Below are 16,794 nucleotides of genomic sequence, written 5' to 3'. Positions count from 1 at the left end.
ATTGCACTGTGAAAATACTCTGATTCTAAAACAGGTTAAGGAAAGCATGTATATTTTGCAGGGTTCAAAAGAATAAAAAAGTAGGCTTTTTTATTTAAAATGTGCCTGGAGGCTGTGAGGGTCTAGATAAGGAAGAACAGGCTTCAACATAACTCTAGGAAGACTGGAGAGGTGAGTTTGTGACCCCCACCCCCACCGGATCCAGATCTGGAGACTTTCCAGATTGGTTCTGGATGGGGCTTCACTTCCTCAGTAGACCTCTAGGCAATTTTAGGGGTCCTCCTGAAATCTATATATTGCCTGAAGAAAAGACGGGGGAACATAGCCAGGAGAGCTTTGCATTACTTTATCTTGTGCTCAAATTGTAATCATTTCTAAATCATGGGGCCCTGCTTATGGCCATTCATGCATTGGCCTTCTCCCAAATAGATTTCTGCAATGTGCTGTACTTTACATGGGGTTGCCCTTGAAGACCATCCAGAAGTTGCAAATGATCCAAAATGCAGCAGGATTGGTATTAATGGACCCTTCAGTACACCTATGTGACACTACTATTTCATGAGCTGAACTAGGTTCTAGTAGACTTCTGGTTACAATTCAAAGTGCTGCCTCAGGACTTTGTGGTATAGACAGTAAGGAAGATGATCTTCCATTGCTAGGCAAAAGGGGCTGAAGCATTTTTAACAAGATAGCATTTGGAAGTGGCTTAGGCAGGTGTTTCTCTAATTCACATAAGTATAGGAAGGAGGAGGAAGTACAGAACAATCAGGCTTGCAAGATTTTTTTATTTGATATTCTGAAATAATAGAAATATGTTTCCTACACATTTGAAAACTTTATGGAGAATGGACCTCGACTTGCTTTATTTTCTCTATATTTTCCTTCTTTTATGTATTCTCAAAAACTAAAAGTAAATAGCAGATCAGGTAAAAAGAGCTTCACTTACTGAAGAACCAAGTTCTGTTTTGAAAACCATCTCCTAACCAGTATCATTCATCTCTAAAGCTGTTTGTTCCCAAAGATCAAGGAATTCTCTGGGTTCAAATATCACACTAAAACATGAGGTGGTTTGTTTAGGTTTGCATTCTGTAAAGCATATGCAGCCTTTTTGAATTATATTTACATTTTTAGAGCACAAGATGGGCACACTTACAAATGGCTGCAATAAGGGTGTGGCCTATTACAAAATATTTATTCATAAGAAATTAAAAGAACAAGATAATTGCTCACCATCTTCTTTATTACTGTTTACCTGCCACTGTTTAATGGCAGATGGCCATAATTTCAATCAGAATAGTAATGATGTTTCATTTTTATGTTATATGTCTTTCTTTGGAGTCAATGTGATGCCCAGAAGATTAAAAAAATTAAGATGAGGCTAGACTTTGCAGCATATTTCCATTTTTAATTAATTCCTTTAAAAAATTAGGTGAGGCATGGAGCATACATATCAAGGAACATGTCTGAATCAAACATATTAGCATCCCAATATTCCACAACAAGTACACAGAACTTTGAGGGTTGTATGAAGTCAACCACTGAGGACAGTAAACCATGATTCATAGTTTGGTCTAATATGTGAAGCAGACATCTATGCATTAAAAAATAATATAGTCCTCGATTTATGACACAATTGAGCACAACATTTCCGTTGCTAAGCAAGACAGCTGCTAAGTAAGTTTTGTCCCATTTTAAAACCTTTCTTGTCACAGTTGTTAAGTGAATTACTGCAGTTGTTAAGTAGAACAGCTGTTAAGTGAATCTGGCTTTTCCTGATTTTGACAAAAGGTAACAAAAGGTGATCACATGAACCCAGGACAGTGCAACTGTCATTAATACATGCTAGTTGCCAAGCGTCCAAATTTTGATTACACGACCATGAGGGTGCTGTAACCGTCGTAAGTGTGAAAAACGGTCTTAACTCACTTTTTCTGGTGCTATTGTAACTTCGAATAGTTACTAAATGAATGGTTATAAGCTAAGGACTACTTGTAGTTTCACTCAAATAGAAACAGTGTGAGTGTTGGAACACAAGAGATATTAAAGCCACTAGAAGCCAAAACTGAGAAAAATATCAGAAACAGCAGCTTGAGGAAGGAAATTTTGTACTTTAAGAGACTAACATCTGGCTGTTGCTGTTGTAGCAGCCTCTACAACCTGGCCCAATCTTGAATGTCAAAAGCGCAGTAAGTAGCTAAAATATCTGCAGTCTAAGAGAAAAAAAAAGACCATTTTCCTTCCTTAAGTAATGATTGTCTGTTTTCTTATCTCTTAGATGCAGTATCTGCTGTTGAGAATTTCTGTTTGTAGGAGGGCTAGAGATACTCAAGTTACGTTATGCATCTATACATAATGTTGGTAGTTTTGCTTTTTCATTATTTTCAGTAAAATAAGATTCCCCAAAGTAAATCTGCCATTTGGCAAGATGCAGTGGCCAGTTCAAGTGGGAGACAAATAAGGATTACTTAGCTACCACAACCACCTCAGAGCAAGGTATTCCAGCTGGCAAGAGACTGTGGGTGGAAAGAGCAGTATTGCTGTGGCAGCCAGCCAAGTCAAACAGATGGAGAACAGGCTGGCTGCAGCAGCTCTGGGTTTTTTATGCCATTCTGCCTCAATGCTTAATAAAGTAAACATAATTTAAAATCAAGTGAAAATGGAAGAGGGTAAATGAATCACACTCAGACAACTGACCCTTGCTGAGGAATACATAACTATGACATATTATTTTTTTTAAAAAAAAACTCTTATAGTATTGCAAACTACCCTACTGAAGCTCACAGAAACCCAACAAACTTAGGAAGGTATATGAAAGAACTATTGCACACTAAAAACTAAGATGATAGCTGAAGTGGAAGAAATACAGAAATCATAGTTAATATATTTTGTCAAGTTTTGAAACAGAGAGCCGCATTGGAAGGAAAAATTTACTTCGAACTGGAAATGTATGAATAAGCAGAGCAAGTGGTTTCATAGCCGAAACAGCACTGTGTCTCTGAATTTCACATGCAATAGCAATAGCACTTAGGCTTATATACAGCTTCATAGCTCTTTACAGCCCTCTCTAAGTGTCAGCATATTGCCCCCAACAATCTGAGTCCTCGTTTTATTGACCTCAGAAGGATGGAAGTCTGAGTCAACCTTGAGCCATTAGGATCGAACTCCTGACAGTGGGTAGAGTTAGCCTGCAATATGATCACTGTGCCATCACGGGAAACCTTTTCAATCTCTTTTATCTATGATGATAATATCATGTTCAGGGGCTTTTTCACAGGATGGTTCCTACGAATTACAAATCTTGCTTTAATAGGTCATACTTATAATGGCTCTGTTAAAAAAAAAAAAGACTTTATACCCAGGGTTTCCTTCTTCCGTCGACTGACATAATTAAAACACATTGTACAATTGTATCTTGTTCAATGCTTAATGCATAAGAATAATCAACAATACAAAGTAGATAAATGAAAAACGTCTATTATATAAATTGATTTGATTCTGATGAAACACTCGCCAGAGGCCCTGCCTTTTAGTCATGTAAAGTTATATACTGTACATTCATTTATTTAATATTAAGATCTTATAAAATTTAAGTTATTTGAGAAGGAAAATCAGTAATTCATTCATCCTGAACCATTTCACAGAAGCAGAGTACAGTAAATCATTTAATTGAGGTCAGTGAACTGGCTTCAGGGAGTGAACTGACAGAAGTGGAATTTTCAAGTGTCCATTCAGAGTGCTCTAAATTTCAAATCATACAACTTATAACAACTAAGCCTTCATGACTACTTCAGGATAAACCCACAGCTTACTTTCAATAAGGCATCCACAAGTTAAGACATTTAACTCTATCACAAACATGCTAAAACACCATATACTATGTACCGAATTGGTAGCTTAGCACCACTATTTTAATGTAATGAAATTTTATTGATTTATAAGATTTATATGGCTGCCTATCTTATACAATATAATCTTGGGCAGCAAATGGGAAAAAAATCCAATATAAATTTGATAAAAGATACACATAGAAACCTCACACAATTAAAAACCATCATCCTCTAAATGAGGCGCCATAATAACCTAACACAAATATTACATATACTGATTCAGCTCACATCCTGACTCAGCACCTCAGCGAACACCATATATTCATGGTCTTTACTGCACTCTGAACACATATAGACTCGGATAACCTTCAGATGTTTGTTCAAGCATACCTCATCCAGTCTGGGGTGGGAATGATACTCACTACAAGAACTAAGCGACATTGCATGGTTATGGCTCACCACCCAAACTGCCAGGAGAACGTTTTTCAATGGCTTCATACAGAAATTAAATATTGAGGAGATAATAAAATCCAGTGGTACTCTATATTGGAACAAACAAGGTTTCAAACATCACATCTCATGATTACAACCTGGAAATGACCACTGATGAGCAGAACTACTAACTCCCAGTCCTTGTAGACAGTCCAGCAAGATACCATGGTCAATGGTATTTAATCTGCTAAAAAGCATAATGAGACCAAGAGAGATGGATTCCCCTATCAAGAAGAATGTTATCCACCAGGGTGACTGATGCTGTTTCTATCCCATGACCAAATCTGATTACTAATTACTGACAGGATTATCTGTAGCTGAATGCCACATTAACAACCACCTTCCTCTTTAAAAAAAAAAAAGCTTGGAAACTAGGAGAAAGTTGTCAAAAGTAACTGGGTTAACGGAGGTTTTAAAATAGCTAGGTTAAGGAAGAAATTCAACTTTAAAAAAATTCATAATCCCCAAACCTAGAGAACACTGACATTTTTCCTGATCCAGCTGATCATCTTTCACCAAGAGTCTGAAGGAATCAGCCGAACATGGAACAAAGTGACAGGTAGCAGAAATCATACTACAGGGGATCTTAACTTCTCTGGAGTCAATAAGCTCAAATAAATACTGGATAACAACACAAGATCCCATGCCATTAGTCACATTGGATTAGCTGCCCAAAAATGCTTAAAATCAACCAGTAAACCTAAAGTCTTCTCCCACACAGCCTTCTCTAAATGATCCTGATAACATGAAGAGAAACCAGGTAGGAGTCTTTGGATGCTGAAAATATAAAAAACTAATGTTTTGCCACTCTTATTACAATTACGGAGCCTTGAGGCTTATCAGAGCTCAGTTGCAGCCACTTCAGATTTTGTGCTACCATTACTCTGGGCATCTTTTCAATTGTTTCATTTCCCTCAGTGCAATAAACATATGGGATCAATGATTGAGCAGAAGCCTTAAAGGAGTAATTTTACTGAATATGTTGTCTGTTTTCATATTCCAAAGGTTGACTAAATGTGAGCTAGAACTGCCTGCCAAATTGTCAGGAAAATTTACAAACCACCCTTTGGAAGCCATCGGGTGCCTAAGGGTAATCAATTTTGACCATGTAGAAATTCAGAAGAGCCATAAGATCCCATTTCAACAAAGAAGCAAATCTCAATACTGCAAAGGACAGATATCACTAGTCTCCATTTCCAGATTGATCTGCTTAGATGATGATAAAGCAGGATCCCTCTCACATGTCACGAAGCCGAGATTACTTGGAACATGCCCATAGTTGCCATGGAGTTCTTGAACTCAGAAGCTGTACCAAAAACCACCCTCCCAGTGGTTGGGAAATGCAGTCCCCATGACTATAAATCTCTACCAGATTTTTGGAAATAACATATCCCAGTCTCCACAATTACATCCTTATTTTCACCATATTTAAATATGAGGGGAAACAGATATGTATTCACTTGATATATGACGTAATACTAAGATAAACAAGTACCTCAGACAGAATTCTTGTCCTCTCTGTCACACCACCACTTCCTTGCTGATATTTCTCTTTGGCCTGTTTGGGGGAAGGGAAAGGATGAAATATTAGGAAATATTTTAATCAGGTGCAGAATGTCTATGAAAATGTCTCCTTTCAGAAGAACAATGTTAAATGTACATTTGCTATATTTTTATGAGTTGAATTATAATATAAATATAAAACATATAATACAAAACATTCAGCTAGCAATAGCAGCAGCTATACTGTAAAAATACTTTAAAAAGCAAAATAGATTACCTCACTCAAAAGTGCCTGTGCAGAACGATATTCTTGAACCAAATGTTCCAGCTGATTGTTAATATACTTTTCTCTACTGCTAACCTTTTCCAGCGTTCTGCTGATTTCATTATGAAGTTTGTCAAGATAGCCCTGTAAAAGTTTGACAAGCATGTTAATTATCACTGAAATTGATTGAGATCTAAAGTTCTGCTGAACTGTTAGTCAACAGTTCTAACATGTCCAATGGAATGTCTTTTAACACTTTTTCATTTGAACATCAGCCCATGTTCCATGTCTACACAAGCTTTGAAAACTGTACCAAGTTTTAAAATCACATCTGCAGCATTAGAGAAATACAAACACAAAGAACACTAAAAATATCCAACACTGGATCCAAGGTACTTATACTATTTTTCTATCCAGCTTAAGTTTACTTGTATCAAGAAACATAAAATAAATCCTAACACTAAAACCAGGGTAAACACTCTAGTTTCTCAATTATTTTGCACTTGAAAAGTTTAAATAATGAAATGAACGTTGGACTTACTTTGAACGTTCCATCTATGTGCACTGCTAGAGAGTCCAAGCATGGGTTAATTTCAGTCTGTTATGACGTCACTGAGTTGGAATTTCTTTGGCCACGCCCCCCTCCTCCAGCCGAGCCTTAGTTTTTTCAATGAAACCGGAACCAAGGAAGACGCGATACATCCGAAGAACTGACCACTCCTGGACCCCGGACCGGTACAAGTCAGGGTGGGATTGGACTCTCTAGCAGTGCACATAGATGGAACGTTCAAGGTAAGTCCAACCTTCAATCTCCTGTGCACTGCTTGGAGAGTCCAAGCATGGGATATACCCAAGACAAAGTGATGTTGGGAGGGAAGCAGGTTGGTCCAGGGTCCCCTCGGCCGGCAGGACTCTCTGTAAAACACGCCTCCCAAATGCTGCTTCAGCCGAAGCGTACTGATCCAACTTGTAGTTCCTCACGAACGCAGAAGAGGTAGCCCAAGTGGCCACTCTACAAATTTCCAAAATGGATGCTTGTGTAGCCCAGGCCGCCGTGGTGGCCGCACTGTGAGTAGAGTGTGACGTGATGCGTCATGGTACAGGATGAGCTTGTTGTTCATACACTAAGGCAATGCATGCCTTGAGCCAACGTCCAATGATGGATGGAGATACCTTCTTCCCCATCGAGGTGGGCTGTAAGGACACGAATAAAGCCTCCGTCCTCTGAAATGACGCGGTGCGCTTAATGTACCTCTTTAAGGCACGGCGTACATCCAGCGTATGTCAGCACTTTTCCCTTGGATGTTGTGGATTGGGGCAAAAGTCTGGCAGAATAACCTCCTGTGCCCTGTGGAACCAGAAATTTATTTTTGGCACAAATGTAGAATAAATCGAAGAATAACTCTGTCCGAGTGAAAAATGCATAAATCCTGGCTTACTGAAAGTGCAGCCAACTCCGATATTCAGCGTGCAGACGTGATCGCAACTAAGAACACAACCTTAAATGTAAACAGTCTATGCGTGGTAGTCCATAGTGTTTCAAAAGGAGGCAAGGTGAGTGCCTGTAAAACCAAAGATAGGTCCCAGGTCGGGTACCTATGTACAGTTGGTGGTAATAAGTTGGCCGCACCCCTCAGAAAGCTACAAACCTTAGGATGGTGAGAGAGAGGAATAGGTCCTTCGCCTGGTAAGATGGTAGCCAATGCTGCAACTTGGCGCTGGAGCGTATTGGTCGATAATTTCTTCGTCAGGCCCTGCTGTAGGAACTGTAGCACCTGTGGGACTGTGGCGGAGGTAGGAACTAAACCTACTGTGGCGCACCATCGACTGAAGGAATCCCAGGTGGCATTGTAAATCCTGGTCATAGACGGTTTCCTAGACGCAGGGATGGTAGAAATCACCTCTGGTGAGTAGTGTCCCTTCCTGAGAGTCTCCCGCTCAAGCGCCAAGCAGCCAACTTGAGCCACTGAGGGTCTGGATGTTGAAGGGCCCCTTGGCTGAGCGAGACCTTGTGCGATGGCAATATCCATGGAGATGCTATTGACAGTGACATCAGGTCCGCGAACCAGGGACGCCTCGGCCAATGCGGGGCCACTAACAGCACCTCTGCCTCCTCCTCCAGAATCTTCCTGATCACCCTCTGGAGAAGAGGAATGGGAGGAAAGGCATATAGAAGGTCGGGGGATCACGGACAACGAAGGGCATTGACCCCCTCTGCTGTTGGAGTCCAAAATCGGGTGAAGAACCAAGGCAGGTGAGTGTTCTGAGGTGTGGCAAACAAGTCCAAGACCGGAACCCTGAAGCGAACTGTGATGCGATGAAACAAGTCCAGATGAAGATGCCATTCTGACTGGTCTATTGTCATTCGACTCAACCAGTCTGCTGTGGAGTTGGATGCCCCGGTAATGTGTTCTGCCCGCAAGAACAGAAGATGTCGTTCCACCCAGAGACACAATTTCTTTGCCTTGCACATAAGGAGTTTGGAGCAGGTGCCTCCTTGGCGGTTGATATGTGCCTTGGCCGTGACATTGTCTGTTAACAGAAGAATGTGCTGATTCGCCAACTTGGTTTGAAAATGACGGAGAGCCAGATGGGCCGCTCTCAGCTCCAGCCAATTGATATCGTTGTGTAGCTCTCGCTGAGACCATCTTCCTTGAGTCACCTGGGTCCCCAGGTGTGCTCCCCAGCCGAAGAGACTCGCATCCGATGTCAGGATCAGTCTGGGAAGATCTCGAAACAGACAGCCCCTTTCCATGGCCTTCAACTTCCACCAATCGAGGGATCGCCATACCTGTAGAGGAACTCTGATTCTGCACAGTGAGTTGCTGTGCCCTGACCTCTGACTGGGAAGAAGGAGCCACTGCAGGGGCCTGGAGTGCAGACGAGCCCAGGGAACTATAACTAAGCAGGAAATCATTTTCCCTAACAACTGGGAGTCAGTAAGGGCACTGAAACTGATGCCTGCACCTGTTGAACTAAGTCTTTTATGCTTTCCTGTCGGTCTGGAGACAGAAACACTTGAGATAACTACGTGTCTATCACTGCCCCCAGATGAGTAAGCCTGGTGGATGGTGTCAAATGGCTTTTCTCCCAATTTACTGAAAAGCCGTGATCCTGAAGTGCCTGAATCATGAGCTGCAGATCCAGTTGCGCCTGCCTGAGCGACAATGACTGAATCAGCACATTGTCCAGATAACACTGCAGACAAACAGGGTGTGCTCTGAGACGTGCTGCTATCACGTCCAGCAATTTGGTGAAGGTGCGTGGGACTGAGGAGAGGCCAAAGGGAAGTGCCTGATATTGCCAGTGGTGTCCTGCAAATGCAAATCTGAGAAGCCTCCTGTGAGACTCCCTTATGGGGACATGAAGGTATACCTCCTTGAGATTTATTGATGTTAGATAATCTCCCTGATGGAGGCAACTCAGAATTGAATGAAGAGATTGCATTTTGAATCTCTTGTAACTTATGTGAACGTTGAGCTCTTTGAGATTCAGTATAGCTCTTTGGCCGCCTGAACTCTTGGGAACCAGAAAGAGTACGGAGTAAAACCCCAAACCCCTTTGTCCAATTGGTACCAGTTTGATGGCCGAGATATCCAGCAAGTGTTGAATCTCGGCCTCCATCATGGCCTTTTTGATGGGTTCTCTGGGAACAGAGCACTGAAGAAATCGAAGAGGGGGTCTGGAGCAAAATTCTAAGGTCAGACTTAGGGTAATTGTTTGTAAGACACCACGCGTCCGTGGTGGTATCCCGCCACTGGTCGGCAAACCTCTGTAGTCTGCTGCCAATCGGGATTTGAGCCCATGAGTCATTTGGAACGGCGGTAGGGGCGTCCCCCTGAACCCCTGTAAGGCCGCCTTGACTGCGATTGTCGAGATCTGTTTCTATCTTGCGCTCTGTCGCCCCCAGGGAAGTATTACGTGTTACTGGGAGGCGGGATTCGAAAGGACTGCCTACGGTAATAAGGGGTAGACCGTCTATCAGTTCTCCTAGTCTGCTGAGGAAGAACCTTCCTCTTATCCTTGCCCTCCACTAGGATGGGATCTAGTGCTTCTCCAAACAGCTGGCTCCCCTTAAAGGGTGCTGCAGCCAAGCGCCACTTGGACTTTGTGTCCGCTTGCTACTGGTGCAGCCATAATAAATGTCTGGATGCAACATTAGATGCTAGGGCTCTAGAGGCAAACTTTGCCGCAGCAATAGTAGCATCAGCCGTGTACTCAGTTGCAGCTATTAGTTTGCTGATGTCCTGTTGTAGATGTACATCCTCTGGAGAAATCCTGCCCTGCATCTGTTTTAGCCATAAAAGAGACGTTCTAGACATGCTGCTGTGGCGGTCCTAACTGCCCAAGCCACTGACTGATGAGTTTTGCACGCAGTCATATCCTCAGTCTTCAATCCTTCAGCAGTATCAGAAGGGAGAATTGCAGATGAAGCCAAATTAGCCAAGGGAGGATCAACTGTGGGAATCTGAAGAAGTTCCTCCAGTTCCTTCTCCACAGTATACATCTTTTTGTCCATGCCACTAAGTGCAGGGATCGAAAGAGATTGAGCCCATTGCCTCTGAATTACATCTTTGTAGAATTTTGGGGAGGGATTAACTTCCTGTGTTGTAACCCACTCTATAAAGAGACTGGCACAAAGATCCTGAGAGTCTCCAGCCTCAGTGATGGATCTTTTTATCTGACCCATATTAGCAGTAATTTTTGCTTTGAGTAGCAATGTCTTGAAGAGATGGGGACGAAATAACCCAGAGTAATAAGGCTTGTCCTGAGCAAGCCCTTCATCCCCAGACATTTCAAAGTCACCTAATTCTTCCTCTCCTTCCAGCAAAGCCTTGCTATGAAGTGATGGAGATGCATCATGTGACCCCTCCCTATGTTCTCTGTGCCTATGTGAATGTTGATGCATAGGATCTGATCTGGAAGGCTCTGGATGTAAAGGAGCCAAAATTCCCCTTTGTTTAAGGGCCTCATCAATACCTTGGGTAATGGTCTGAACAATGGCAAAACGAAGGTCTGAGGATAAGGATTGCTGAGTCATCTCTAGGGGGCACAAGCCCACTGATGTGGGTGTAAATGTGGCTGATGGTGCACAACGCTGCCTGCCAGGCACCTGAGAAGAATCAGAGGGGGGCTGAGGAGGGACAGGTATAAAACCTTCCTGAAAGGGAACTGCCTGAAAGCCATGTGATCCCATAGGTACAGTGGGAGACCAGTTAGGCTGATCCTTCTTGCAGTTGCAGTTCTGAAGATACAGGATTAGAAGTCTCACCCATATCCTTAGACTCTTCATGGGATTTAGAAGCTGCAGCTTGTTGCAGAATGCTTTTCTAAGGCCTTTTGTCTCCCCGGTGCATCTTTCTCAGCAGCCACAGTTGAAGATTTGGCTTGAGTGGTAACAGAAGCCTTGCTAGATCTTAATCTGGGCTTTTTAAGGACAGGACAATCAGCCTGATATTGGGAATCTTCAGAATCACTGCTATTAGTCATATCTAACCCTGAAAACAGGCTTTAGAACCCCCAAGAGAATAAAAGCTGAAAGACTTACTCACTGCACAGATCAGAGTTCAAATCACACCCAAACCAGCAAAATGGTTTGTTAGGCTATGATTACAAGTAGCAGCAACAATGACCAGACACCTCAGGTGTTAGCAGGACTTGCTCCCAGCAACATGGCAATCAATCACTCAAATAACGCTTTATAAACCAACTAAATGGTTTTTACTTGCGTGGCCACAATTTTCTGCGATGGTCAGGCCTCCGGAGAAGGACCCTTGCTCCCAATACTGCCCACCTGGTCAATTTTTCCAGAAATTACTGCATTGTGTGCTGCTACAAAATGGCCACCACCCACAAAATGGCAGCTACTGGCCCCACGATCAGCGCGCTTTCTTCCGGCCTGCTGCTCGCCAGCAGCTCTCAAAATGCAGGGAAACCGAAGCCTCTGACTTTCCTAGTGCCCACGATGCCTTCCAGATGGCCAGGGATGAATCTGTGCCACGCGGTAATGGCAGCCGCCCGTGATCGAAACGCTGTTTGCAGGGTCTGCAGCGCTAATCACTCTCTGCGCTCCGTTTTCGCCACTCCCAATCCAATTTAGAGGCTCTAATTACATTAATTTGAAAGTAAGTTAAAAATAGCCAATTTCCTAATTTTTATTTAATTTATTTTAAGGAACCAACTCAAACAAGTCTTTCATTCAGACTGAGTTGAAAAAACTGAGGCTCAGAAAGAGGAGGAGGGCATGGTCAAAGAAATTCCAACTGTTATGACGTCATAACAGACTGAAATTAACTCATGCTTGGACTCTACATGCAGTGCATAGGAGATTGGGATGTACACTATTAGACCTTCTGAGTCATTTAATTATGAGTGTAAAATAATTATCATTGTGCACCTGGACTCTGTAAACACTTTTGTAGTCTCAACAATTATTCATATTTGTTGCTCTGCTTAAAATTAAATCAATGAATACTCTAATAAAAAAAGGTCTTGCAACTATCTGTATCTCAGAATGAGAGCGAACAGTGTACAGTTGTACAATGTTCATCTGTTCTTCATAGGTGTCAAAAACTTAATATTAAATTTAATTATTAGGAACCCTAAGGTTTTAAACCTTAATATAGGTCATACCTTCACCTTGGATGAAGGTGAAGGTGTGACCAGATGTTAGATTACCAGCTAACATCTCTTAGAGGAAAAAACTGATAATCTCAAAACAGTGCAGAAATCTCATTTGAAAGAAAAATCTTACAAACATGTTGACCAAACCCAGTTATTTACAGAAATCTCCTAAAATAGGCATTATAAAAAAATAGCTTTTTGGCAGAGACATCCCAATTCAAAAGGAAAAAAGATGCTTGGGGAAAAATACTTTTTATTCTTTAGAAGTGGTTTCAGAGAGAAAGCTGATGTTATAGTTCTTGGCAATCCTTGATGGAAATAACCTAACAACAGAATGGTGTCACAATAATGTTATAATAATGTAACAACATACAACTAATTAATAGCATGCAGTAGCTGAATTGCCGTAATGTCATTCAAAATGTAACTTTTGAATTACATATCAGACTTACACGGGTATCTTTTAAAGCTGATTCAATTCCATCTTGGTGCTGATGCATTTGATCCACGTGGATTCGCCAATCCTAAATAAAAATTTGAAAAAATTTAGAATTTAGAAAGAACTTTTAAACAACCAAAGAAATTTAACATCACCAAAATCCCGTCTAAGTATGCAATTGAGATGAAAAATAGATTTGAACCAGGGGTGAAATGCTATCAGTTCGCACCGGTTCAGGCGAACCGGTAGCAACGGGAGGTTCGGGAGAACTGGTAGCGGCGGCAGCACAAGGCTCCACCCACCCGCCTGGACAGTTACTTCCTGGTTTTAACCAGGAAGTAACCTGTTTTTTGCCCACTGCGCATGCGCAAAGGGTCCAAAATCGCACACAGCACACGCACTTCCAAACCAGTACGGAAGGTAAATAGATTTCACCCTTGGTTTGAACAGCTTAGAAGATGCCCAATGTACCGTAGCAAGAAATTCAATCAACTATCACTGAAACAACAGTTGAACATATACCATACAAGAAACCAGAAAAATGCAAAAGTGGCTCTCAGATGAAACCATCAGTATAGCCAAGCAAAGAAAAGCAGTGAAAGCAGTGCAATATAAGAGGAAGCAAGGAGATTGAATACCGATTTCCAAAGAGCAGCAAGGAAAGACAGCAAAGTTTACTAGAACCAGAATTGCAAGCAGCTAAAGGAGGACTGTATGAAGATTCATGCCAAGAATGCATTTGTGCAAATCAAAAGGATTTGAACACCATTTATTGCTAATAAAAGCATCATCAAAAAAAGCAAGAGAAATAAAACTGTCTGACCAATGATGTGTCAAGAATAGATAGCTTCAGAAGTGGCACTCATGACCATATTACAAATCTATCCTAAATCATGGGGGGGGGGGGGGAGAGAATAATACAAGAAAGCCTTTGACTGTGTCAATCAAGACAAGTTGTGGAAAGTCTTAGAACACATCTGACAACACATCTGTCAAGTTGGTGTAGTTGCTGTACACAGATTATGAAACTACTGTGCCATACGGAAACATGTACTGGTTCAGGATAGAGAAAGGAGTGCGGCAAGGTTGCATTCTTTCACTTTTTTTATTTAAAGTAGACTGAAGTGATCATGAAGAAGCTGGAACTGGAAGAATTAAAAATCAGAGTAAAAATTGGATAAAGAATCACTAACAATCTTTGATATGCTGATGATATAACTCTCCTCTTAGAAACCAAAATTCTGAAACATCTGATCACAACGATTAAAAAAGAAAACAAGAAAATTTGGCCTTTTCCTGAACATCAAAAACAACAAACACATAACCACTGCAAAAATGGAAATGTCAAAGTAACAATTGATGGTGAAGAGATCAAAAGCATGCAAAAATTCACTTTCCTACGATTGCCGATTGATCAAAGCAGTGAGTGCAATCCAGAAATAAAGCATTGAATTGCACTGGGTTGCTCAGCAATAAACATGAATTGAGTATGGTAAAGCTGGACATCAGTACAACAGCCTGGAACTTAAATGCAGATTAGTTTTCACAATTGTCCATATTTGCAGTTGCAAAAGTTGGATCATGAAAAAAACAGTCTACTTGTTTGAGCTGTGGTGCTGAAGAAGGCTCCTGCACATTCCTTGAACAAGAAAGATGATAAACAAAAAAATATAAAACCAGGCGTAATGCTGGAATCTTAAAATTCATAATTCCATCTTATTTTAGCTAAGAACTTTTTACACATCCCCACATTTCTCCATGCCAACCTGCATGTAACATGGTACAGGTTTTCAAAGAAAAATCTTTTATAGGTGCCTCAATTGACTACTCAAGGTGCACACTTTAAAGTTGACAAGTATAATTATAGTAACAGGAAGTCACATAATTTAGCAGAAATGTTCTGAATAAAAGATAATAATTGAAAGTGTGGAAAGGCAGCAAGAAAGGAATTGCAATACTTGAAATAAACTGAATAAAGTGTAATCTCTTTACCATCTAAAATAATAACTACTCTGATTTTCTAGAATATACTCTGCAAAGCTGCAGTTATCAACTGACTGCGCTGAATGATGGCTTGAGCAATCACTATTTTTTTTGCCTGTATTGATTGTAATAACGATGGGCAGCAATGAAAACTTTAATACTGCATGCCAAAACACAGTCACGTTAGACATACAAGATAGCAGCAATGTGATTTAGAGAATAATTCAAGTACTTGATTTCAACACCCCACGGAAAAGAGAGACATTACAATACAAGAGAGAAGAGAATTGAGTGAAGTGAGCAAAAGCTGAATTGCCAATGTTGATTAGAAATAAATGGAAGAACTAGAATAAATGGAATTGATACATTTAAGCATAGTTAGATGGAGACGAAAAGTTATGGGTTAGTGTGTAAAAACATTCAATTTAAGAGGGCTCCAATAAAGAATCAAGCAAGTACAAACAAACAAAAAAGATCTACTGGTAAACAGCATAAAATAGTAGAGTTAAGACATGGTTCAATAGAATATATTAGGCAGAGAGATAATCCTCACTTAACAACCATTCGTTCAATGAGAGTTTGAAGTTATGAAGGTGCTGAAATAATAGATCAAAATTTGGGCACTGGGTAGCTTGTTTGCATTTACAATCACAGTGTATGCTTCAACTTTCCCGCATCCACCTATCTCCCCCATTTCTGTCTTTTCGTCATCCGGCACTCTACAACTGCCCCCAGCTGACTTTCACTGTTTTCTTCTGCCATTGCTGACAAGACATGGCTGACTGACCCTTCCTGAACTAGAGGAGACTTGAGCGGAGGGGAGCATGACAAGGCAGGAAAAGTGTAAGGTCCTCACCTAATGATGGTGCACTCCTCACCTACCGACCACAACTGGACTACTGGAACTGCTGTCACTAATTGGTTTAATCTCATAATGTTTTGTTTAAGTGATGGAAATTCTGATTTGAGTTAGGGTTGTTAAGTGATGACTATCCATACATAGCAGCCATGGGAAATCAATTAACCTTCTAAGAGCTTAAGTGAGTAGACTTAGGTAAATTAGTAGATCAAAATCCAAGATATGCAGCTTAAGAGTACTTCTGATATTTTTTACATTTTAAATAATGAATTTGGGCAGTTAACGGTGAAGATTAAAAAACAACTACTGTAGGTGCAAATATGATTTGATTTCAAACTAACATTAGTAAATCAAGTTTTTCCTGAGGGGAAACTGAGGAAACTGTAGTTAAATGAAGCCATCATTCTAATCACATTTACACTCATAAAATTTACATGCCTTCAGTTGGTATTGAAAGTTAGGGTACCTAAATGTTATCTTAATGCTTCTCAAAATATATTCACACATCTGCACAGCTTTCAGTAAGATCTTTGTGTTCAGCAATTGCAGCATGTTTATTCTGGAATAATAAATTCTTTATTTGTATATTCTTACCTATGCTAACTATCTGATATTAGTAAAGTATAAAATGCCTTTATTTTTAATTATCTCGTTTAGCAGAGGAAAAGACAAATTTGGAAAGCCTGTATATTTCACAGATATTATGAAAATAACTGAGGTAAGAAGAAGGTGTAAAGTTCTTCCTTTTCCTTATATGAGCATTTTAGCAATTCTCCCTGACTTTCACACATATAGCGCAAAT

The 16,794-nt window shown here is 40.7% G+C and overlaps 1 protein-coding gene across 2 annotated transcripts in view; it reads right to left on the bottom strand.

Annotated features, from left to right (window-relative positions):
• The window catches only part of IFT57 (intraflagellar transport 57), a 35,073-nt gene that overhangs the window by 1,665 nt on the left and 16,614 nt on the right, over positions 1-16,794 (bottom strand). For both annotated transcript variants that reach the window (XM_070943764.1, XM_070943765.1), the window contains 3 exons: positions 13,164-13,235; positions 6,100-6,231; positions 5,815-5,877 (listed from right to left, as the gene is read on the bottom strand). In XM_070943764.1, the coding sequence (XP_070799865.1) occupies positions 5,815-5,877; positions 6,100-6,231; positions 13,164-13,235 (267 nt within the window). The remainder of the gene's footprint in view (positions 1-5,814; positions 5,878-6,099; positions 6,232-13,163; positions 13,236-16,794) is intronic.

This window comes from Pituophis catenifer, unplaced genomic scaffold (genome assembly GCF_029215685.1).
Source record: "Pituophis catenifer annectens isolate HBS135680 unplaced genomic scaffold, rPitCat1.0.hap2 SCAF_4, whole genome shotgun sequence".
In the NCBI taxonomy this organism is placed as follows: Eukaryota; Metazoa; Chordata; class Lepidosauria; order Squamata; family Colubridae; genus Pituophis; species Pituophis catenifer.
This window is presented reverse-complemented; position numbering and strand designations above follow the sequence as displayed.